At 45.8% G+C, this 26,099-nt stretch overlaps 3 protein-coding genes across 3 annotated transcripts in view; all 3 read right to left on the bottom strand.

The window, feature by feature from the left end:
- The window catches only part of LOC311015917 (uncharacterized protein), a 546,979-nt gene that overhangs the window by 103,017 nt on the left and 417,863 nt on the right, over window positions 1-26,099 (bottom strand). Inside the window, exon 24 of the mRNA XM_084013359.1 lies at window positions 19,890-20,063. Coding sequence (XP_083869485.1) covers window positions 19,890-20,063 — 174 coding nt within the window. The remainder of the gene's footprint in view (window positions 1-19,889; window positions 20,064-26,099) is intronic.
- LOC311015826 (stonustoxin subunit alpha-like) lies at window positions 11,581-12,641 on the bottom strand (the record flags this gene model as incomplete). The annotated part of the gene is made up of 1 exon (XM_084013268.1): window positions 11,581-12,641. A coding segment is annotated over one exon (528 nt), but the record flags the coding sequence as incomplete, so codon positions are not given.
- On the bottom strand, window positions 15,310-16,667 carry LOC311015932 (ribonuclease inhibitor-like). Its single transcript, XM_084013376.1, has 2 exons — window positions 16,423-16,667; window positions 15,310-16,004 (listed from the first exon to the last, which is right to left on the bottom strand). The coding sequence occupies exons 1-2, from the start codon at window positions 16,650-16,652 to the stop codon at window positions 15,893-15,895; spliced, it is 342 nt and encodes a 113-aa protein (XP_083869502.1). The 5' UTR covers window positions 16,653-16,667; the 3' UTR covers window positions 15,310-15,892.

The raw sequence follows: 26,099 nt of genomic DNA, 5'->3' as shown, positions 1-26,099 counted from the left end.
AATAGTGATAGAAGGCTGAAAATTGATCCGTTAGTGTAATGTACTACACAATTCTTCAGGCAGAATCAACATTCTTTACTGTTTGGGTGAGAGGTGGGTCACCAAAGTCCAATTTATTTTCGACGGCCAAAATTATTTTTCACTTTTTGGGTGCTCCTAGCACCACGATGAATGATCATATTTATTCTAAACAGGATTATTTGTTATATTTGGGACCTTGCTCTTGCCAAAATGAATTTGAAGGGTATGGTACCACTGGTGGGGGTTTTATGGGGGTCCAAAAACCCTCCTGGGCAGAGGTGACTCTTTTGGAACCCCATATTTGGACCCCCAAATGACCGCGTGGACACTTGATGATCCTAATGAGATTTATACCAGATAAAGATACATATTTGTTCTATCTTTTAATGAAATAAAACCTTTGACTATGAAGCTCCTTAATATGAATTTTATTCGTCAAAATGCACCATTTTGGACTTTTTTTCTAGAAGTCTGGAATGTAGATCAGGGAGAATTTGGTGATGATAAAGCATGAAAATAGTGGAAATAACTTATTATTATGCTCAGTGATGGCAAACAATTAAATATTTAGACTGCTGGCTATTCATTTCCTGAAAATCACAAATTAACCCCTTATCCCCGATGAAAGAGACCCGCCTGTGACAAGCGACTTGCAGCACGAGCAAGTCTGCAGGCCACTGATGCAAACCATATTCTGACACCAATGGAGACTTTTCAATGGGCAAAATAAAACATAAAGAACATTACATTCTTCTTTGTTAGTGCAGAAAATATAAAAAAACACGAGGAAACGTACAAATTGGAGAGACGTTACGCCTCGGCCAAAACGTTCAGTGGAACACGATCGCATCATTGCTTTATACCAATTTCCAAAAATAAGATACGGATGAAAAAAATATCACAGGATACAATATTCACAGATGTCGATGCAGGACAACAATCGGATTCAGAACACTTGGATACAGAACACCCGGAAGCAGAACACCCGCAGTCAGATCAGCCACAAAACTCCAGCCAGGAAAATACATTGCCTGTATCTATGATGATGACTGGTTAATTGGAAACATTGTTGAAGGTTCAGATAAACATGGTGATGTTTTTGTAAAATTAATCTATGGACGCAGTGCTCGCCAATACAAACGTGACCAAAAGGACCATGACAAAATGATGTTACTGTTTCCACAATTTCTTGGATAATAGTTATCCATAGATGAATTTCAGAAAAAGTTCAAATTGGTGCATTTTGACAAATAAAATTCATATTAAGGAGCTTCATAGTCAAAGGTTTTATTTCATTAAAAGAAAGAACAAATATGTATCTTTATCTGGTATAAATCTCATTAGGATCATCAAGTGTCCACGCGGTCATTTGGGGGTCCAAATATGGGGTTCCAAAAGAGTCACCTCTGCCCGGGAGGGTTTTTGGACCCCCATAAAACCCCCACCAGTGGTACCATTGCCTGTAGAATTATGTAGTACACATTACAATGAACTTACAGAGCAATTTTCAGCCTTCTATCACTATTAGAACAGAAGTTATGGGCCTCCAAAAATGCCAACAAATGAAATGCGAAATTCCAATGTGTCAAAAAGGGGTGTCGCACTTGAAATTCAAATGGACGCCACGGGCAAACCGTTTGAGGTATTGACCTGAAACTTCAGATTCCTTTGTTTGGTAACATAAGGCATATTTTCACCACTTTTCAGCAAAATCTGAGAGGTGTCATGTACATGATACCCCGATTTTGGCTGTTTTCACATGGAATGACCCTATTGGCTTTATCTGCAGTTTACAAGGTCCATGGGAAGATAAAAGGAAACTGTTGACTAAATGCAATACATCTGAAGTAATACAATCATAAACATGCTTCATAAAGTTTATTGGTAAACTGTCAAATCAACAGGTAGAGGACTTTGGATGCAGCACCACTTCTTCTAGTGTTTTGTAATCAACTGGATTAAAGTGTGACATGTTGACACTTTTTAGGTTTATTTATTTTAACACAAAGGAGACACAGACGTTTGACTTGTAGTGGAGCTGCACTTTTTTTATATTTTCAAATATTAATCTGACAGGACCAAACCACTTTACAAAGTATAACCATATTTCTTTCTCTGGCATTCTTTTTCTGACGCCCATGGTTTACAGATGAATTATTAATTATCATTCTGAAATATTAGTCGTTGTTAGGAATCATTCATATATTGAGGATAAACATAGTTTCTATTATGTTGTTGAAATGTGACATTAAATATGAATAACTAGTCAGGAAAGGAAGAAACAAAGAGTCAAACAAGTGTGGGGTCCTACAGTGGTCAGTTCTGGGTCCAAAGCTGTTTATATTATACATAAATGATATATGCAAAGTGTCAAATACTCTGAAATTAATATTATTTGCGGATGACACAAATATTTTCTGCTCGGGGAGTGACTTGAACCAACTTGTGGAAACAGTAAATCAGGAAATGGCCAAACTTCAAGTGTGGTTTAATATAAATAAATTATCACTAAATCTTGGAAAAACTAAATACATGCTATATGGGAAAAGAGGCTGCAACAACAGTCCCAACATTCAAGTAAACAGAGTTAATATTGAGAGGGTCTGTGAGAATAAGGTACTGGGAGTGATTATCGATGACATGTTAAGTTGGAAGCCACACATAGCACAATTAAAAAGGAAGTTGGCCAGGAGTGTGTCCATACTTTGGAAAGTACAAAAAATACTAAATCAAAAAGCACTTCATCTGTTATACTGCGCACTAGTCTCTCTGCACCTGCAATACTGTGCAGGTGTGTGGGGACACACATAAAGGCTCCACACAGCCCTTGTTAATTCTCCAAAAAAGAGCCTTGAGAATCTTACACTACGCCAACTACAGGGCACACACAAATCACTTATTTATCGAATCGAAAATACTCAAACTATATGACTTAATAAACTATCGCACAGCACAAATGATGTACCAAGCTTCTCACAGAACTGTCCTCCAGAACCTGCAAAAACTTTTCCTAGACAGAGAGAGACACAATCTTAGAGGGAACATGATTTTCAGGCAAAGGAAGGTACGGACTACGTTAAAATCCTTTTCCTTATCGGTCACAGGTTTTAGACAATGGAATGTGTTAGAAGAAGAAGTAAAAAAATCAGCAACACTAAGTGGCTTTAAGAAGAAGTATGTAAATTCAACTGTTGACCGGTATAGATTATTGCATGAGAGTTGAAAAAGGTCTGAGGCACGAATCAGCAGACATGGTGTTGTGTTGGGATGGGAGCATAACAAATGAACATTCTGTACCCAAACAATAAGTTGAACCTGAGAAACTTGTATGGTCCGATGTCAGTTGTACGTAGCAGGGAGTATCAACAATGTAGAGATAAATTAGGTATGAATACCAACCGTGACTGTTAATCCAACAGTTCACGATGGAGTTGCTGAACTGGTCACTGAATGCTATCAACAGAGTGTTCTCAACACGGCATGCGGGTTCTGGTGAACCTGCGTGCCCGGACGGGACCTTTATGTCCGGCTACATCATGGATGGTTGGGGAAAGTGGAGAGTCATCTGCCTTGCCGCTCTGGATGTGGAGGATGTCGAGGACGTGTACGTGTTCGAGTTCATGGCAATTGGAACGATCGCCTTGGGATGTGGACTTTTCATGCAATATCGGAAAATGAGAAAGATCGCCACTGAGCTGACCAGTGTGAGGGCGGACAACGCCACTACTCGGACTGCTGTGGTCGGGATGCGCTCTGACATCTCCGAGAGTTCACGGCACTGATGCGAGTTGAAGTGGCCACTAATCGGGAGGAAATGGCAAAGTTAACGGCGGCGAAAGCTGCAGAGGAGACTGATGAATAAAATAAAAATGGCAGAAAAAAAAGGGCTCCCACACCATCCCAACAAATAATTACTACACTGGACTTTTTTATTCTCTGTCGATTGGACCCCCTTCAGACTTTGTTACATGATGAGACTGTTGTTCACTCATGACAAACAAATATGTGTCACAGTCTGCTCACACACCTCATCTCCCAGTACTTTTCCACTGCCTGCCACTCTCCCCTCATTAGTCCAACTCTCCTCACCTGTTGCACTCAGCTGCCTCTGATCACCAATCAACCCTGTATATAAACTCTGCTTACTGTTCACTCTCTGCCAGATTGTTCTCAGCTCCCATGCCAGACTCTCCAGCGTTTACCGGACTGCCTACACGGATTCGACCCTGCCTGCCCCTGACCAACCCATCTTGTCGTCTGTCTGGAGATAACCTCAGCCTTCTGTCCCCGACCACCGCCTTTGTCCTGCCCTTCCTGGTTTCCGTCTGCCTCAGTCCTGAGCTGCTTGGTGAATCCCTGCATCGGCTCCTCGACTCCCTGCCTGGCTTTGACTCTCCTTTTGCCTGTCCCTCTTTGACAAATAAAAGTAATTACCAACTGAACCTGCCTGACTCTGTGCTGCAATTGGGTCCAACCTATACCCGTTACAGTACAATCTGGCCAAAGATGGACCCAGCGCACACAACGCCTCCGTCGAATCGCTTCGAGAGGATTGAGGCCACGCTCCAGCAGCATGAGGCTATGCTCACCGCCTCCAACTCCGAGGTTCGGCAGGCTGTGTCTAACCAAGAGCAAGCATTGGTGGCACTAGCCACCCAGGTCCAACATCTGACGGCCACCCTCGCCCAGGCTTCGCCCCATGTTTCGCCTCCGGCTCCAACAAATCCAGCTCCCGGTCCGCCTGGACCATCACCTGAGCCCCGGGTGGGAACCCCAGAGCGCTACGCTGGAGACCCGGAAGGCTGTTACCCGTTCATCACGAACTGTTCCATTCTCTTTGCCCTACAGCCCTACACCTTCAGCCAGGAAGCAGCAAAAGTGGCGTTTACCATTAATCACCTGACTGGCAGAGCTCGGCTGTGGGGAACGGCTGAATGGGAGCGACGCACGGCGGCTTGCTCCTCGTTCCAAACCTTCGCACTGAGCTTCGCAAGGTGTTTGGCGAGGTTTCGATGGGTCCAGATGCTGCGGGAGGTCTGCTGGGCTTGAGCCAGGGGAACCAGAGCGTTGCGGACTTCGCCATTGACTTTCGCACCAGGGCCCGTCAGAGTGATTGGAACGCCCCGGCCCAGTGTGACGCCTTCTTGCTGGGCTTGGGTGACTATATCAAGGATGAGTTGGTGTCCCACAACCTTCCATCCTCTCTGGATGAGCTTATTGAGCTAACAACCCGTCTGGACAGACGCATCCAGGCGAGACGTCAGGAGAGGCGACAGGGACAGGCGGACCGCCAGCTATCCACCCGGGCTTATCTTCCTCCGGAGACTGGTCTACCTCCGTCAAGGCAACCCGAACCCATGCAGGTGGGTCGCACCAGTCTCACCCCCGAGGAACGGGAACGTCGGCGTCGAGGGAATCTCTGTCTCTACTGTGGTCTGGCGGGTCATTACATCTCCAAGTGTCCAGTAAAAGGCCGGACTCATCTGTAGCAGAGGAAGTACTGGTGAGTCGAACTTCTGAACTTTCCTCTACCCGACGCCCTCTTTGTCATGCCCGTCTAATATTGTCGGATGGTTCTCACACCCTCGCCACCTTCATAGACTCTGGTTGTGATGTTAATCTGATGGACATGGAACTAGCCCGCCAGCTCGGCATCAGTCGTGTTCCCCTGCCTGCACCTATTCCTGCCAACGCCCTTGACGGCCATCTTCTGGGGACTGTTACTCACCAGACGGTCCCAGTGCGCATGCTCCTGTCGGGCAATCACCATGAGACTATCCAATTCCACATCCTGCGGTCTCCCCGTCTTCCCCTCATCCTGGGTTACCCCTGGCTTCGGCGACACAACCCCAACATCGACTGGGAAACGGGGGCCATAATGGGTTGGAGCCCTTCCTGCCACCAGGTGTGCCTGAAGCAAGCCTCAGTTCCTCAATCACTCACCTGCTCCAGTTCAGCTCCAGATCTGACGGGGGTCCCGGCCGAGTACCATGACTTTGGGGAGGTTTTCAGCAAGTCTAAGGCAACCTCCCTTCCTCCTCATCGGCCCTATGACTGTGCCATAGACCTCCTGCCTGGTTCCGCTCCTCCTAGGGGTCGTCTTTACTCCCTGTCCGCCCCTGAGAGAGGTGCCATGGATCAATACATAAACGATTCCTTGGCTGCTGGTCTCATCCGTCCCTCCTCATCTCCTGCTGGGGCGGGGTTCTTCTTCGTGGAGAAGAAGGACAAATCTCTGCGTCCCTGCATAGATTACAAGGGGCTCAACAACATCACAGTGAAAAATCGCTACCCCCTCCCACTCATATCCTCTGCGTTCGAGCTCCTGGAGGGGGCCACCATCTTTTCGAAGTTGGATCTACGCAACGCCTACCACTTGGTCCGCATCAGAGAGGGAGATGAGTGGAAGACTGCCTTCAACACCCCCACAGGACACTATGAATACCTGGTGATGCCCTTCGGCCTCACCAATGCTCCGGCTGTCTTCCAGGCTCTGGTCAATGACGTGCTCAGAGACATGTTGAACAAGCACGTGTTCATCTACCTAGATGACATCCTCATCTTTTCACGGACCAAGGAGGAATACGTACACCACGTCCAGGCAGTTCTGCATCGGCTCCTGGAGAACTCGCTCTTCGTCAAAGCTGAGAAGTGCGAGTTTCACTCCCTGTCAGTCTCCTTCCTAGGATACATCATTGGCCAAGGGAACATCAAGATGGACCCCTCCAAGGTCTCTGCTGTCACCACCTGGCCTGTCCCTAACTCCCGCAAGCAGCTCCAAAGGTTCCTGGGGTTCGCCAACTTTTATAGACGATTCATCCTTGGCTACAGCACGGTGGCCGCATCCCTCACGTCACTCACCTCCTCCAAGGTTCCGTTCCAGTGGTCTGCAATGTCCGACAAAGCTTTTCTGACACTCAAGACACGGTTTACATCGGCCCCCATCCTTCAAGTCCCAGACGTAGAGAGACAGTTTGTGGATGAGGCGGACGCCTCCGATGTGGGTGTGGGAGCTGTTCTGTCCCAGCGGTCTGCTGGAGACCAGAAGCTCCATCCATGCGCCTTCTTCTCCCGACGCCTGACCCCTGCTGAGATGAATTACGACATTGGCAACCGAGAACTGTTGGCGGTGAAGTTGGCGTTGGAGGAATGGCGTCACTGGCTGGAGGGAACCACGCAGCCTTTCTTGGTTTGGACTGACCACAAAAACCTTGAATACCTCCAGTCAGCCAAGAGGCTCAACTCTCGTCAGGCCCGCTGGTCTCTCTTCCTCACCCGCTTCAACTTCTCCCTCGCCTACCGACCGGGGTCCCGCAATGTGAAGCCTGATGCCCTCTCTCGACAGTTCTCGGAGAAGGAGGAGCCTTCCTCTGGCCCAAAGACCATCCTCTCGCCCTCACACATGGTTGCCTCCCTCACCTGGGAAGTAGAGGAGAAGGTCAAGGCGTCCTTGGAGAACCAGCCGGGACCCAGCGCATGTCCACCTGATCGCCTGTTTGTTGTTTCTGCCCTGCGGTCCGACGTCCTTCAGTGGGCTCACAGCTCTCGACACACCTGTCATCCCGGCATCCAGCGGACCAAGGACATGGTGCTACGGAGGTTCTGGTGAGCATCGCTGGAGGAAGACATTCGGGAGTTTGTCAACGCCTGTCCCGTTTGCAACCAGCACAAGGTCTCACACCAAGCTCCTGTGGGTTATCTGCTTCCTCTGCCTGTGCCCCATCAACCATGGTCCCACATCTCCCTGGACTTCGTTACGGGCCTGCCCCCATCCAGTGGTCACACCGCCATCCTAACAGTGGTTGATAGATTCAGCAAGATGGCCCACTTCTTGCCCCTGCCCAAGCTTCCATCAGCCAAGGAAACTGCTGAGCTTGTGCTTCTCCACGTCATCAGACTCCATGGGCTCCCCGCGGATGTGGTCTCTGACAGGGGAGTTTGCCTCTGTGTTCTGGAGGGAGTTCTGTATGCTTGTGGGGGCCACCGCGAGTCTGTCGTCCGGATTCCATCCCCAGTCCAACGGCCAAACAGAAAGGAAGAATCAGGAGATGGAGACAGCGTTGCGGTGTATGGTGTCCAAACACCCCTCCTCCTGGTCCCAGCAGCTGTTGTGGGTGGAGTATGCCCACAACACCCTGACAAGCTCGGCCACGGGGCTCTCCCCTTTCCAGTGTGCCTACGGATTCCAGCCTCCTCTGTTCCCGGCGCTGGAGAAAGAGGTTTCCTGCCAGTCTGTCCAGGCCTTCATTCGTCGTGGACTGAAGCCAGGGCGACTTTTCTACACTCGGTGGACCGCTACGCCACGACTGCCAACCGTCACCGCACACCCAGGCCCCCACCTACCTCGCAGGCCAGAAGGTGTGGCTCTCAACCCGGGACCTCCCCTTGAGGGTGGAGTCGAAGAAGTTGGCACCTAAGTTCATTGGTCCCTTTGAAATCCAGAAGGTCATCAACCCAGCGGCTGTAAGGCTCAAGTTGCCTCGTTCCATGCGGGTCCATCCTACATTCCACGTATCCAAGATCAAGCCGTTCCGGGAAAGTTCCCTGGTCCCCGCAGTCCCCCCTCCTCCACCTCCTCGTCTCATCGACGGAGGCCCTGCCTTTACGGTGCACCGCCTCCTGCGCTCCCGCCGTCGTGGGAGGAGTCTTCAATACCTGGTCGATTGGGAGGGTTATGGTCCGGAGTATAGGTCCTGGGTCCCCGCTCGGCAAGTCCTGGACGCCCCCCTCATCAGGGAGTTTCACCAGCGTCATCCCGACCAGCCGTCCAAGTCCGCCACTCCCGGACTCTGCCCCCTCTTCCGTCTGAGGCGCCCAGCGAAGACGAGACAGAGGGGGAACCCTCGTTAGATGAAGAGGCTAAACTTCCTTCTGAGGCTAGGGAGTTGGATTCGGACATGGATGCCTCGGACGAATATTATGGTTTCTGTCTGCCTCACTCCTGAGCTGCTTGGTGAATCCCTGCATTGGCTCCTCGACTCCCTGCCTGGCTTTGACTCTCCTTTTGCCTGTCCCTCTTTGACAAATAAAAGTCATTACCAACTGAACCTGCCTGACTCTGTGCTGCAATTGGGTCCAACCTATACCCGTTACAATATGGACACAGACACACGAAATCTGTATGCACTGGACTTCAGCTCTCTGTACCACCTACTGCTGTAACATGTTATGTCAAATGTCACAAGAAAAAGGAAAAGTTATGTCAAGTGGAAAATGCAATGATAAGAAAAGATTATGATGACGATTTTATCCTGTGGGTAATGGGGGCGGGACTAGATAAGCCTTGGCTTCTCCCGCTTTCCCTTTCGGCCCTATTTTACTATTTGAACAAAGATGTGTGATGATGCTGATTTAACTGGCATGCCCGAAATAAATAAATTAATAAAAAATAAAAAAGTAGAAAAACACAAAGTATAAAATAATGCCACCAAATATATGTAATTATGAACATAATATATATAAAACACTATAGTATAGTAGTGTATCTGCTGTTGAGGTAGTAGTATCATAGAATGTAGTTCACATAAGTAAAGTTTGACAGTTAAACTGTATTAAATGTGTATTATAGGTGTGTTTTTTTTCATGTCTGCTTCTTAAAGCACACTGTAGGCTAACTTCTCGTTTTGATAAAAACAATATAAATAATCTTTATTATTATTATTATTATTATTATTATTATTATTATTATTATTATTATTATCAACCACACAATATATGTTTGTTAACAGATTGAACTTTTATTGAACAACATGAGTTAAATATTAGAATCACAGTAAATCTGCATTTTCTACTAAACGTGGTGTTTGTTGACAAAACTGAGAGCCAATTGTAACAGAGCTCCTGGTCTGTTAATTTCAATACAATTTTAGGTTTGGGATTCCCAGCCACACCAACACAGGCAGAACGACACAAGAATTCTTATAAAAAATATGTTTTATTACCTTTTATAAAAACAAGCTTGTCAAGGTAATTGCTTCTTAAAAAGGACAGAATTATTTAAAAGAAAAGGTATTTTTGATCAATGTTCTATACCAAGGGGGGGAAATACTAAGTTCATTCCAGTCTCAAGTTGGCTCCTGGTTTTCCTTTTGCACCTGCTTTCACCGGGACACAGGAGATCCAGCCAGCAGAAACACCGGGGGAATAGAGGAGGCGATCCAGCCCGCGACAGCGTGCAGCACGTTCATCCGAGCAGAGAGTCCTCTGGTAAGAGATCTAGCATCCTTTTATTGGGAGGATCTGCTCAACTGGCAATCAGATGCTGATTGAAGCGGGTTCAACAGGTGTGTCACTTAGTGGAATGATGTCCGTGTTCATGCAGTTCATGGGAGAGGTAAACAATATAAAAAGTCCAAAACAATAGTCCACAGCAACTAATGACATCACAGCAAACAATAATATTCAAATGCAGAAAATAAAGTGAACCATCAGCCACACTGCTCACACTAATTGTTTTCATTATATGACACAATCAGCTGTTAGATGAGGCGAGAGCCAGGCGTTTCCCATCATGCCCCGGGTCTTGTAGTCGGTTGAGAGCACCTGCGGCCGCCTTGTTCTCATGAGACTATCGTTGCCCATGTGTTCATGACGTCGGAGCAAGTCTGGATCAAGTCGGACACAAAACTACCCAGCATGCATTGTCCGTCGAGATCGATTCGGCGCCGGCTGGCTCATCTCCAACGAGCCTATTATAAGTGAAGGAGTTGCATTCATGAAGGACCCCAAGTTGCATTTATGGACAGTTTGCAGTCTTGGTTTTGGGAGACTCTGGTCTGGGTCTCATCAACGGCCCTAACTTTACCCTCAGGACGTCTACTTTTAACTCACATTCTTTGTATTATTATTTTATTTGAACCTGTTCTCATGTAACTTCCTTATTACACAGAGCTTTAGTCTTTTTATTATTTCAGTCGTTTGATTTGAATCCACACATTCTCTCATCTTGATCTTAATCAATTTCCTTTTGGAGAATATTATGTGTTACTCACTGCGTCTAGGCCGAGGTGAAGCAGACGATAAAATAGTGGCAAAACGCCTCCGACCTTTATTTGCGTCTGCAGTGTCGGAGTTGCCCAGAGCCGAGATGCAGCCAGCGGACGCTTCTCTTCTTCCAAGCCTGTTGGTGACGCCGGATTCAATTCAACGGAGGTTCACTGCAGCAAAGTCAGCATTTATACCCAGACACGTTCACATGCATCATGCAGCCGTCTTCATCAGCTGGTCTGTGTATCTCTGCACACGAAGACGAGTCCTTGGGAACACAACATTCAGCAGGCCTCCTGCACAAGTTGTACCAAGTTCAACTGATGCAGGTATTAGAAATAATAACACTATAGAGTGATAATAATGGGACTAATCTCCACATTCAATATACTATAGTATCGGACTGTACTCGGGGAAATGAAACAAACATCAGCCCTGTTTTCATTTTCATGACGAGGCATCTTTCAGATCGTCACACTGGTTTTAAAATATAGTTTAATTAAACTTTTGCTAAAATATCAGTTCAAGAACAGTTTATTCTCTTTTAAATGCATTTTTATTTAATGTTCCATATCATAACAAAAGTTATGTCATACATGTTTTCACATACAGCAGGACTAGAACACCCTCATGATGTTCAAAGTCCCAACATCACCCAAGAGCAAGCGTTATAAAGCGTTGATGAATGGAAAATCACAGCTGCAGCATCATCATAGTTTATAATTCCTTAGTGAATTTAGCAGGAGCATTTTCTCCAACAATGAAGAAACAGTTTAATATGTGTTTTATTTGTAATATGTTAAATACATTATGTTTTCTATTCTAATCTGTGTGTGCTCTGTGTTTCATTTTGATGGTTTTCACTGGACAGCAACTATTTGCTCCAGTCACTAATGCATGTTCCTCAACACGACAAGGTTCAGTCTAAAGACAAAGCCATCCCGATATACTCCATTCATTTAAGTACATTTACACAAGCATTAATACATTTACAACAAGTACAAGGAGGAATGAACCTGACGGATTACAAACTGCAATGTTTTCATTCACATCTTTGCATCGACTCTGAATGTAATCACACCGCTTTGTGTTTGTTGTGAACAGTTTCAGAGACGCAGAGACACTGATGATCCAGACCCGACTCTAAACCCAGGATAAAGAGGTTCAGTGAATGTGGTGTTGAAGGTGTGGAGGTGGATCAGTTTGTCAGAGGAGACTCTGTAGAAGGTCAAAGTGCCAGCAGGACAGTCCAAGTACACTGCTACCACACCAGAGGAGGAGGAGGAGGAGGAGGAGGAGGAGGAGATGTATGTTTGTTTGTTTTTGTGACGGACATAGTAACGACCAGCATAACAACACAGACTCCAGGACTGATCATTCCATCCAAACACAGAGTCGTTTCCTCTCCTCTTGATTCCTCTGTAACTCACTGATATATAAACCCCTCCTCTCCACTGGACCTCCCAGTAACAGCGACCAGTCAGACCGTCTCTACACAGCAGCTGAGGCTGTGAGACAAATCTGTCTGGATGATCTGGATATGACTGGTCGTCTGACACACCTGTCACCTTCCTGTTGGTGTCGTCCAGTTTGAGGTTTCTGCTGACTGTGTTTGTGTCCAGTTCCAGTTCACAGACATCTGATGGAGAGAACAAACACAATGCAGCTAAAGGTTATTGTTGGAGACAGTTGGGTGTTTTTTGTTTGTGTTTTAAAAGCTTAATAAATATACTTTGGGTATTAGTATATGACATCACAAGGGGGCGGTAACTTGATGGTGATGGGTCACGTCATACATTTCATTGATAAATAGGACACCGGTGTGTAGTGGTGTGTGTTTTGTTGGATCACAGAGAAAAACACAGTGTTGGGGAACTAGCAGGAGCAGATTCAGTTATTGATAGATAATTATTAATATCAATACTCAGTCTCAATATAGAGGAGTTTGTACTCAAATGCCAATAATTAATAACTATTAGAATATGAGTACAAACAGTTGAAGGATTTGTGAATTCTTCACAGAGAAGAGGTTGATATCATTCATTCTTATACAACATTAATAAACACAGCAGTATGTTCATAAGGGGTGTTGGGGTTGTAGCAGGAGCAGATTTGGTTATCAACAGTTAACTATCAATATCAATATGATTATCGGTATTAATAATTATATTTAATATATTATCATGATATAATCATGAACAAACGGGGCACCACCCTGGGATCAGGGAAAAGATAACCCAAAACTGTATTCAGTCTCAATATGAAGGTTTTATACTCACATGCCAATCATCGTGATCATTGGCATAGGAGTACAAAACCAATCGAACAATTAAAAAGGCGTGAAATTCAAGCACTAGCCTTCACAACCTGCTGTTATCCAGTGACATATACACAACAAGCACAAGAGACCGCTAGTTATAATATAATAAGATTTATTAAAATCAGTAATAATGATCACAACAAAGCCTTATTACCTAACTACCTAACACACAAAGCTAAGCTTAAACAAAGGATGTGTGTGTGTGTGTGCGTATGTGTCTAGAGAGAGAGAGAGGGAGAGAGAGAGAGGGAGAGATGGCTATGGGCGGCCACCAGATGTAGCGAGAGAGAGAGAGAGGTGGAGCTATTCCTCGCAGCGTTCAGGGGCGGAGCCACTGAGGTCTGATGGAGTAGCGAGAGAGAGAGAGAGAGGTGGAGCTATTCCTCGCAGCGGTCAGGGGCGGAGCCACTGAGGTCTGACGGAGTAGCGAGAGAGAGAGAGAGAGAGAGAGAGAGAGAGAGAGAGAGAGAGAGAGAGAGAGAGAGAGAGAGAGAGAGAGAGAGAGAGAGAGAGAGAGAGAGATAGCCGTATGTAGCCACCAGATGTAGCTATGTCCCTAGCGCCCGCCGGGAACAGCTGGCTTAGGACACGTGTATGTGTGTGTGTGTTAGCGGGTCACAAACAAAGAGAGAGAGGATGCGCCAGCGATATTCTGAGGCTCAGAAGGCGTGCCGCTATCACACGGGCTCGCGTGAATGAACTGGCGTTTATTCCGTGAGACCGGTCTTTTAACTGATAGTAGAGGCTTTCTGAGCTCGCGAATATGGCGGAGGTTAGTCGGAAACACTGTTACAGAAATCAACCCAGCTGCGTGGTACACAATCAGTATTCAAATACAGCAGCACATGAACCAACGGACTCGGCGGTCCGCGATCAGAACTTAAAACACATTAACAAGAATTACAAGCATATCCTACACTATCACTTGTGTCTCTGCCCAGACTGATAGCCTCTTACTGGTATCGTTGCGTAAGACGATGACGGCGTTCCGTAACGGCGGTGGTTCGTGAGTCCCCGGCGTCAGCGGTGGACGTGATGAGTCGGCTTCGTCCAGACGAGAGCAGAGCGGGTTTCCTCTCGTTGATCAAACTCAAATAAAGAAAACAGTCCGTGTTTCTTTCTTCCACGGACGGCGATATAATCGTGGCTTGGCGATTTAGTCAGCTTACTTCAGACAGCGTCTGGTAGCTGGAAGGCAGGAACCGGCTTGGTTCCTCTTGTTGCAGCGGTGCGCTGCGGGAGGGGGTCGCCTCCCGTTGCAACGTGGTGTTGCGCCGGTTGTAGGAAGAGGCCAGAGTAGGAGTCGGAGTAAGAGTGAATAAGAGAGCGTTCTCCGGGCGGCTTCGGTTTATAAAGCTCAGGCCGCTCCAGGGGACCCCCGGGGTTCCCTGAAGATGTCAGCCAATAGGATGGTTGTGTGGCGTCGCATCTCTCACCTGGGTGAGATGTGAAACTAAAATGGTGGTTGTAGTTTTTAATCCCCTTTGTCCCTTTGTCCTGGCCGCATGTGTGGGCTTCTGTAGGCCGCATTGTGTAGTCCTAACGGTTAGGTCCCAACAGGGGTTTATTAACAATAAACAAAGAAACATACACTAAGTCCAAGTGGCCTATCTAACTCAATACTATACAAGTGTGTGTGTGTGTGTGTGTGTGTGTGTGTGTGTGTGTGTGTGTGTGTGTGTGTGTGTGTGTTACAAGATGGCGGCTGTGGGTGTCGACCAGTCAGCCATGTGGAGTGGGGGTGTTCTTTGTGGGAGGCCGTGTGGTCCTGCCTGGAGAACAGGTTTCTATATATGAGTATAATTAGTGTAATATATGTAGAGCCGTTAGGAAAGTTGGATTAGTGAGAACGCAACCTGTCTGTTCTGGATCACTGACGATCAACAGACTAAACAAAAACACCACAAAATTACATCGTTGGTCCTAAAAATATCACAGTTTGGCCTTAAATTACTAAAGATTGAGACCAGACCAACCTGTGGTCTGGTCTCTGGACTAATGTGAGCTACTATCTAGACCTCTGGGGGACCACAGACAGTCTCTGGTTCCTCCACATAGTCTGGTCTGGTCTCTGGACTAATGTGAGCTACTATCTAGACCTCTGGGGGACCACAGACAGTCTCTGGTTCCTCCACATAGTCTGGTCTGGTCTCTGGACTAATGTGAGCTACTATCTAGACCTCTGAGGGACCACAGACAGTCTCTGGTTCCTCCACATAGTCTGGTCTGGTCTCTGGACTAATGTGAGCTACTATTGTAGACCTCTAGGGGACCACAGACCCAGGAGACAACATCTGGTTCCTCCATTTAGGATTCAGGGACGACAGGAGGACGATCTCAACGCTGAGACGCTTTAGAGACACAGAGGAATTTATCTCTTGAGTTGAAATATTTAAACTCACACAAACACGTCTCCGTTGCCGTCCGGCAGGAATTGCCGTCCGTTTGTGTCTCTGCGTTGACTTTGTGTGTAATTGAGTGTGAAAATGTGGCGTTTGGTGTGAACACAACACGACATCTTTACAGCCACGAAGAAACAAACGCTGCATCCTGATAGAAACGTGATCATCGGATTTCAGTCATGAACACGTTCAAATCTGGAGCAGCTGAGTTACTGAAAACATACTCACACTTCCTCAGACCAGGTCTCAGTCTCTGCTGTCCCCCATGGTCCACCCTGCAGGAAGACATTCAAACACCTCAATCAGGTCCACCATTAAACATGAACCCCAGTTCCTCAGTCAGAGACGGAGACACAGTCTGGAGCTGTTGTCCATCTGTCCTCACCTGAGTGTCCAGTCTGATGTCTGTCCATCTGTCCTCACCTGAGTGTCCAGTCTGATGTCTGTCCATCTGTCCTCACCTGAGAGAGTCCAGTCTGATATCTGTCCATCTGTCCTCACCTTAGAGTGTCCATTCTGATGTCTGTCCATCTGTCCTCACCTGAGTGTCCAGTCTGATGTCTGTCCATCTGTCCTCACCTGAGTGTCCAGTCTGATGTCTGTCCACCTGTCCTCACCTGAGTGTCCAGTCTGATGTCTGTCCATCTGTCCTCACCTGAGTGTCCAGTCTGATGTCTGTCCACCTGTCCTCACCTGAGAGTGTCCAGTCTCCAGTGTGGACCCTCCAGTCCAGCAGACAGCAGCTTGACTCCTGAGTCTCCTGGATGATTGTAGCTCAGGTCCAGCTGTCTCAGATAGGAGGGGTTGGAGTCCAGAGCTGAGGCCAGAGAAGAACAGCCGTCCTCTGTGATCAGACAACCTGACAGACTGAAGACACACACACTACTGTCACTTCTGGGGACTTTACATAGACTTATGTCCATTTGTCCACTTTTTAAAATGAGAAAAAGTGATATTTGTCTTTTGTTGTGTTGATGTTGTACTGGGTGGGATAAGCGTGGCTGAGTGATGGACAGAGATGGACAGAGGAGGACGTTAAAGAAAGAAAAGAGACGAGCTGAAATGATTGAGGGAGAAATTGAAGCGTTAGAAAAGAGAAGAAACAACAGTTGAAACAGTCTATGTGGTCTGTCTTCAGACCTGGTGTGCCAACAAAGATCTGGTATTGATTTTAAACCATCGAGCAAAGAAAAAAGGCTGTAATTCAATAACATTTCAACAATGTTTATAGTTTTCATATTGAACTGGAGGAATTATGAATAACAAGTACTCTGATAATAACAGTAAAATACAAAACACAGCTTTGAAAATGTGCTTCTTAAGAGTCTCAGAACATATGAGGCATTCAGGTGTTCAACTGCCAGTTGGAAGAAAAGAGTCTGTCTTGATTCAAAGCTCTGTTCTCACTGTCAGCGTTCCTCTTTGAGAGCAGCCGTGTGAACTTATCTATCGGCTCTAGATCTCACCGACCTGACTGACGTTTATCACCTCCACTCTCTGATCCATCTGTCAGCTGTCAGTGAGTCTCGTCAGTTGTCACCATAGAAACGTCACTCACAGAAACTCCAGTTTGCACAGATTTGATTAAGTTCAGAGTTAACGTTTCACCCCGTTGCATTACTGGGTAATTTACTGTTTGTGAGTAGCAACCAGTGAGATGATTTAGCCTCCAACCATCTGAACCAGTGTAGTGATGCTAACGCTGCAGCAGTAAAATAGAAACGCTCCGTCATCATTTAATAATTCTCAATGATCTATCAGTTATGGGTCTGGGTCCAGATAGGACGGGGTCTGGGTCTGGATCGGGGCCAAGCTCCACCTCTTAGTTACCCTTGCTAAAGAGCCTTTTACAGTCATTGTCATCATAAATGTGTGTGCACATGTTGGTGTTAAAATGGTGTTTTGTCTCCGCCGTGCAGACGAGTTAGAAGCTTTAAACTTTGAATTAAAACCGTCAGCAGCATCAAAATGTCTGGTTGGTTCATGTTCAGTTGTCAGAGTTGATATTCCAATCAGGCATCAACCTCTGGTTCAGAGAAGTGAAGTCAAGCCTGAAGGTCCTTAAAGCTGCATTCTCTCTAGGTGCACCAGGTGGATTTATAAAACTATTAAAACATCGAACGGCGGGGAAAAGATAAACAAGAGGTTTGGTTTTGACAACAGTTTTGTTTTGTTCTTTTGCTGGCAAGTCGTTAGCAGCAGAAACAGTATTTCATCAGCCATGTAAACAGATTAGTAGCAAACGTGTCTTTTTAGGAATACGTGAATATAAATAACTGAATATTTCTGTCCATCCATCCATTTTCTACCGCTTATCCTGTATTCAGGGTCGTGGGGGGGCTGGAGTCGATCCCAGCTGTCATTGGGTGAAGGCAGGGTTCACCTGGACAGGTTACCAGTCTATCACAGGGCTAACATGTAGAGACAAACAACCATTCAGGCTCACATTCACACCTACGGGACATTTAGAGTCATCCATGAACCTATCCCCATCCTGCATGTCTTTGGACTGTGGGAGGAAGCCGGAGAACCCGGAGAGAACCCACGCTTACACGGGGAGAACATGCAAACTCCACACAGAAAGAACCCAAACCTGCTGTGAGGCGACAGTGCTACCCACTACACCACCGTGCAGCCCTAACTGAATATTTGGTGCATGTAAACACATCATTGAAAGCTTCATAGGTAAACTTCTCAAAGTAGTTGAATCTGACCTGAGAGTTTCCAGTCGACAGTGTGGACTCTCCAGGCCAGCAGACAGCAGCTTCACTCCTGAATCCTGCAGGTCGTTGTTACTCAGGTCCAGGTCTCTTAGACTGGAGGACTGGGAGCTGAGAACTGAGGACAGACCTTCACAGCTTCTCCCTGAGAGGTTACAGCCACTGAGTCTGAAGAGGAATCAGAAATTAGTGATGAAACAATTACAAACAACTGTTCATCACCTCAGGTTCTAACTGATATTTTGTCATAATTAAGTTATTCACATATTCTTATTCTATGAGAACTTCTCGAAACTCGCCGTGGCGTGACGGCATTACACGGCTTCTTACATAGACAATGATTGGGAACATTCCCTCCGCTTATGAACTCAGGCAGGCCGTTTAGTTTCCCGGTGTGTCCGGGACTTCCACAACATGTACAAAGCAGCAATAGTGTTTATTACGGCCACGGATGATGAAACATTATCGGTGTAAATGCAGCGGGTGCCGGTTGGATTTCTCTCTCACCCCGACCTGCAGTACGTCTCCGATCCCAAACTGCTCGGCAATCGCTCGCCACAATCACAATAACCCCCCCTCCCCGCTGACACCGCAGCCTCAGCCAAAATCTCACTCTGAACTCACGTGAGAGCCCTGCTCCGTGCCTGAACTGCTCAGGGCAACAAGCGTCTCGTCTGCTCGTAATTTCAAACGTGGAAGTGAGTCGGGACGAGACGTGAGCAGGAGAGTGACGAGCATTGGATCGGAACATTGATCCAATAGTAGCCATGTGGACCGGATGGCTACTATTGGATCAATTTTGGCTCAAGTGAAAAATCGTAGACTACAGCTTTAAGTCTGACCATTATTTCTACCATTGATCTATCTGTGAAGAGCCAATGCGTTTGTAGATCCATACAGAAGGATTGAAAGCAACTGTATACTGAAGAGGGGAGAGCCTTTGTGTTTCCTTCTGCCTTTTGTTTGCTATTTTATTTATTGCATGGATATTTAGTTTGTTTTTGGGTGAAGTGGTTATTCATTTATTTTGGCTCAAACCTATTAGTTTATATAATTAATTTATACATCCTTCTGTGGGACTGGAGACCCCATCTGCTGCAGTCAGGAGTTGGGACTGCTTTTACCTGGTATTTTACCCTTGTTTAGAGACGTGGACTTTTACTGAAGTTTTACTTGTGTTTAAATTAATTATTTTAATGCCACATGTAGTGACATTTTTTTAACAGTGTAAATTTGAATTGCTGATATTATAAGAACTTCACATTGTGTGACTCTTACACGGGGAGAACATGCAAACTCCACATAGAAGGAACCCAAACCCGCTGTGAGGCGACAGTGCTACCCACTACACCACCGTGCAGCCCTAACTGAATATTTGGTGCATGTAAACACATCATTGAAAGCTTCATAGGTAAACTTCTCAAAGTAGTTGAATCTGACCTGAGAGTTTCCAGTCGACAGTGTGGACTCTCCAGGCCAGCAGACAGCAGCTTCACTCCTGAATCCTGCAGGTCGGTGTTACTCAGGTCCAGGTCTCTTAGACTGGAGGACTGGGAGCTGAGAACTGAGGACAGACCTTCACAGCTTCTCTCTGAGAGGTTACAGCCACTGAGTCTGGAGAGGAATCAGAAATTAGTGATGAAACAATTACAAACAACTGTTCATCCCCTCAGGTTCTAACTGACATTTTTGTCATAATTAAGTTATCCACATATTCTTATTCTATGACAACTTAGTAACATTATGTGAGGTGTTTTATTTAGGAAACTAAAAGGTTCTATTTCCAAAGTCAAACCACCTTGGTTCTCTAAGGTTCTACTTGTGAGCCAATCAGCAGGTCAAATGCACACAGGAAGACCAATGGGGTTCTGCTTCTTTGTCATGTTGCTGTGGTTGCTCAGTGGCAGCAGCAACAAGGAGCAGAGGAAATGTCACGCCAACGCAACGCTTAGAAGAAACCTCAAGATCAAGCCTTGTGAAAGACAGCAGGACAAACACCAGACTAGTTCAGTCTTGCTAATACGTTTATTTTCATTGTTAGCTACCATGCTAGCCAGCTAACACTGGCTTTCTACGGTTAGTACGGCAACATTAGGAATATATAGGAAGCTAGCATTATCTGATTTGCATTAGCATATGAAGCTAGGGTATGGCAGCTATAATTATAGCTAGCTATAATATTAGAAAGCTTGCATTATCTGGGTAGAATGATCATATGAAGCTAGCATAAGCTGGCTAGCATTAGCTGGTAATATAAGGAAACTAGCACATGGTGGCTAGGGTTAGTTGCCAGACTAACATGAGGAAGCTAGCATAAGCTGACTAGTATTAGCTGGCAGTCTCCTGCCAGAATAACATGAGGAAACTTGTGTTGGCTTGACTGTGGGGAAGCTAACAATGAAAACCCCTCATCAAGATCTAAAACAGGTTTTAAAAAGACTGAACGTTTTCATTAATTGACCTTTAAACTTAAAGGCGCCATATGTAAGAATGTGGCCAAAAACGGTACGACACTCAAATTCAAAACACTGCGGCGAGTCGTATCCGCCTCCCCCTCCACCCCCTCCCCTCCAGACTCGAGGTTGCCAGAGCTGTTGGCGTATCCTCCGTCAGCAAGCTGGACAGCGGTCGGGGTAGAGACGCACACAATGATTAAGTGGATAAACGGTCCGTGAACGTTGCAGCCATCAGACTTTCGTTTTGAAGTCAACAATCGAAAAACGATTAACGAGTCGTTTCCCGTTTTTCGTTTCAAAATAAAAGAACGAAAAACGGAAAAATGATTCGTTAACTGATATTAGATATTGTGTTTATGAATGGGATTCGGGGATGATATAACAGTGCCATTTTTCATTCCAGATTTTGACGTAGGCTACGTCTTTTTTACCCGGAAGGCGCTGTTATGCCGCAAAATTACCTGAAAGCCTACTTTGAGACATTTAGGGGGAGCTCTATAACACTGTTCATAAACGCTCTGACAGCGTCTGACGCTCGCGTTTTGAAGTTAACCCACTGTTTTAAACTCGCACCAAAGCGTTATGACGCGGACATAAAAGCGGAGCCTCCGCCTCTTCGCCGTCGCCACTCAGCTGTTGATCCTCGGTTAATGCCGGGGTCTGCGCTCTGAGCCGCTCCGTGAGTCGGTGTCCAGCTCACAACAGCTAACAACAGCGATTAATTAACATAGTGTACGCAGCCCCCGCGCACCCCTAGTTCCGACGTCTATGCTGCTAACGTTTGTTTCTATGATCGAAATGAATAACGTTGTTACTCGACAGTTCAAAGTATTTGAAATGTCCATCCCTGTCAAGCTGTGATGCTAACTTAGTTAGCCAAGCTCAATTTACCAGTCCAGGAGAAGAGTAGACAATCCTGCATCCGATTTCAAATTCCTCTCAGCTTTCTACTGTCTCCACCGTTCAAATGGACCCCCTATATAGACCCTCGCTTTGCCTCGGTTTTTATCTTGGCGTTTTTGTGAATCATAACAAGCTCTTTTGGGTTTCGTTGCCTCCGCCATTGTAGCTCAGTCGAAACTGGCAACCCGTGGTTGCTCGGCAGCTGAGACTCTACTGACTGCAATGATTTGTAGACGCCAGTGGGTGGCGCCACGTGCCAAAACACGTTTTCAAAACATAAACATGATTTGCGGTCCGCAAAAGATTTTTTGAAATGCGAATATTTTGGCTGTTGTGTTGTTATTGGTGAGTTCAGTATGTTATATGATCATTATTCCTGAGTCTCTATGACATATTAGGATGATTTTACGGCCAGTTGCTTTAGATTTCTTACATATTGTACCTTTAACCAGCAATGATTTTTTGAATAAGAAAAAATGGTGATTCATCCTAAAATATAAATGTAAAATGAAGTAGAAAACATTACACATACATACAACATTACACAACACATACATCAGTGAAACCCTGATTCTATCAGATGGTGTCTAATCATGTGGCTGATGAATCAAAGACATTTACTGAAGAAACATCCTAGTAGTTCTAATTCTAAATCCTTGTCATTCAGAGACAAATGTGCATAAATATACAAGTGTATGTACAACCATTTATGGAGGAGTCACAATATACCGCCCACTTTTTGAAATCCCCCCGACTTTTACCGTCTAAAGTCAGTGAATCTGTCGATCCTATTAAAGTTTCACTTTCAGTTGTGAATCAGTTCATTTCTGAATGTTTCTGATGTGAGATTCTGTTTGTAGCTGCTCATCACGCGGATTCTTGTGGGTCGAGTCATTCTTATGTTGACAAAACTCACTTCCAACGTCTATGTGGGGCCACAATAATCAGAATTTACTCAGTAAAGTTACTCAGTACTCGAGTAGTTTTTTCACTAAATACTTTCTTACCTTTACTCTTAAGTAACTATTTGGAACTACTTTTTACTTCTTTACCTTTTGCAGTTGGGAAAACCAATCAAATCGTTCAGAATGCAGATAGAACCTTGTAATTCCAAGATGGTTTGTTGTTTTCTGAATGAAAAACTATATTTACAGAGCTTTGCTGGAGGCTTGGACCACCGGCAGCAGCCTCAGAAGAGCCTCCTCTGAAGCAGAGTATTCCTTCAGGTCAAACAGGTCCAGATGTTTTTCTGATGACAGTAAGATGAAGGCCAGAGCTGACCACTGACCAGGAGACAGTTTATTGTAGGAGAGACGTCCTGAAGTCAGATACTGTTGGATCTCCTCCACCAGAGAACGATCATTCAGTTCATTCAGACAGTGGAACAGATTGATGCTTCTCTCTGGAGACAGCTTCTGATCAACCTTCTTCTTGATGTACTGGACTGTTTCCTGATTGGTCTGTGAGCTACTTCCTGTCTGTGTCAGCAGACCTCGTAGGTGTTTCTGATTGGTCTCTAGTGACAGACCCAGAAGGAAACGGAGGAACAGGTCCAGGTGTCCGTTTGGACTCTGTAAGGCCTTGTCCACAGCTGTCTGGTGCAGATGTGTTAGTTTATTTGTGTCTTTATAGATTTCAAACCCAGAGGAGGTTGTTTGTTCTTCTGCCATCAGATTGACACCAGAGTTGACGAAGGTCAGATGGACATGAAGAGCAGCCAGAAACTCCTGAACACTCAGATGGACGAAGCAGAACACCTGGTCCTGGTACAGTCCTCTCTCCTCTCTGAAGATCTGTGTGAACACTCCTGAGTACACTGAGGCTGCTTTGATATCGATGCCACACTCTTTCAGGTCTGGTTCATAGAAGATCAGGTTTCCTTTCTGCAGCTGCTCAAAAGCCAGTTTTCCTAGAGACATAATCATCTCTCTGCTCTGTGGACTCCAGTGTGGATCCGTCTCAGCTCCTCCATCATACTTGACGTTCTTCAGTTTGGACTGAACCACCAGGAAGTGGATGTACATGTCGGTCAGGGTCTTGGGCAGCTCCCCTCCCTCCCTGGTGTTCAACACGTCCTCCAGAACTGTAGCAGTGATCCAGCAGAAGACCGGGATGTGGCACATGATGTGGAGGCTTCGTGAGGTCTTGATGTGGGCGATGATCCTGTCGGCCTGCTTCTTATCTTTGAACCTCTTCCTGAAGTAGTCCTCCTTCTGTGGGTCAGTGAACCCTCTGACCTCTGTCACCATGTCCACACACCCAGGAGGGATCTGATTGGCTGCTGCAGGTCTTGTGGTGATCCAGAGACGAGCAGAGGGAAGCAGTTTCCCCCTGATGAGGTTTGTCAGCAGCACATCCACCGAGGTGGACTCTGTAACGTCAGTCAGGATCTCGTTGTTGTGGAAGTCCAGAGGAAGTCGACACTCGTCCAGACCGTCAAAGATGAACGCAACCTGGAACTCTTCAAACCTGCAGATTCCTGCTTCTTTGGTTCCGGTGAAGAAGTGATGAATGAGTTCCACCAAGCTGAACTTCTTCTCTTTCAGCAGGTTCAGCTCTCTGAAAGTGAATGGAAACGTGAACTGTATGTCCTGGTTGGCTTTGTCTTCAGCCCAGTCCAGAGTGAACTTCTGTGTTAACACTGTTTTCCCGATGCCAGCCACTCCCTTTGTCATCACTGTTCTGATTGGTTCATCCCTTCCAGGTGAGCCTTTAAAGATGTCTTCTTGTCTGATGGTTGTTTCTGGTCTGTCTGGTTTCCTGGATGCCGTTTCAATCTGTCTGACCTCATGTTGGTCATTGACCTCTGCAGTCCCTCCCTCTGTGACGTGGAGCTCCGTGTAGACCTGATTCAGGAGGGTTGGGTTTCCTGCTTTAGTGATGCCCTCAAACAAACACTGGAACTTCTTCTTGAGGTTAGACTTGAGTTGACGTTGGTACACTGCACCAGCGGTTCCTGGATAAACAACAAAGGAACCCAGTTAGTGGATCCTACAGACCCTTTTACAGTCTATGAACAAGCCATGTGTTAGAGTCATGTATTCCTATAGAGTGGTGAAGTCCCGCCCCTCCATTTCCGGGACATGGGTCCTCAAAAGCAAAAAAATATCAATGCGATTCAATGGGTAGATACAAATTATTTTCTGGTCCCGTTTGAATTGTGCCATGGATTTCACATATGTTCTTTGTGATATTTAAAGAAAATTTTTCACGCAAAGAAGACGACAATTAAGCGCGAAGAGTTTTGATAAAGTTAGGTTTTGTGTGAGCCGCTTTGTGAACTACAGCTCCTCGCTGTTCTCGTCGCGAATGATATACGTCACCACCCGCCGAGTCCGAAGTCCGCCGAGATGGCTGTTTCTCTGCTCCACTTCACCGCTTTTTTCCAAGGGCAGAATAAAAGTATCGAAAGGGGGGAGAACCACTATAAGTCGGGTCATGTGGAGAGCCTCAACTTCGCCGATGGGGAAAGGGCGATGACGTGACGTCACATACGCGACACAACATGTAGTCTTTATCATTGTGTTTTCTCAATGAATTTTAACTGAAGAATTGCACAATAAACGGTCAAACTCTTGACATGGAAAATTATAATTTAAGCCTATAAACAACATTTGTGTAATCCAAGGCATAACGACCGGGGGATCAGATAATAATTATTTTCCGTCCATTGAACACCATTCATTTTTTTCGCTCCGAAAGGACCCATGGCGCCGTTACTTCCTGCTTCCGCTTCGGCACTCTATAGTCCTCAGTAGTAGTGACTTCATGAGCTTCTTTCATGATTAAATCATAACTATTGGACACAGAATCAATCAGGTTCAGCTGATGAAGTGAAAATATAATATATAATCCTCCACCCTGAGACGCCACCATTGAAAACACCAACAGAACATAAAGGTGTCCTCGTAGAAGCCCATTTTAAATACACCTTTGTTTTTCATCTACCAACAATTTGGTTATACGAGCTGAAAGTCACCAGTTAACACGGTCACTGGATGAAGTGAAACACCTGTTCCTCTGAAACGGTTGTGATCCTGTCTGAACTCAGTAGAGCTTGAGTCTGTTGGAATATCGATTCTGACAACCGAACACGTAACAAGCAGACATTTAGATGCTGCTAACAGTTTAAATTCACTGTTTAAAGCTTCTAACTCGTCTGGATGGTTGAAGCAAAACAACATAAACATTGACATCATGCGTACGCATATTTATGATGGGCTGTAATCGGGTCTGTAGTGTTGTGGAGAAATGAATCTGCCCAATAAAGATCAACAACCAGGATCAGCTC

Source organism: Eutrigla gurnardus (assembly GCF_963514095.1).
Source record: "Eutrigla gurnardus genome assembly, chromosome: 7".
Lineage (NCBI taxonomy): Eukaryota > Metazoa > Chordata > Actinopteri > Perciformes > Triglidae > Eutrigla > Eutrigla gurnardus.
This window is presented reverse-complemented; position numbering and strand designations above follow the sequence as displayed.

Excerpts from the sequence above, each read along its gene's own strand:
- LOC311015932 (XM_084013376.1), bottom strand. The coding sequence starts at position 16,652 with ATGGACATAAGTCTATGTAAAGTCCCCAGAAGTGACAGTAGTGTGTGT. Across the intron at positions 16,005-16,422 it reads TGGAGACTGGACACTCTCAG|GGTGGACCATGGGGGACAGC; the intron begins GTGAGGACAGGT and ends GTCTTCCTGCAG.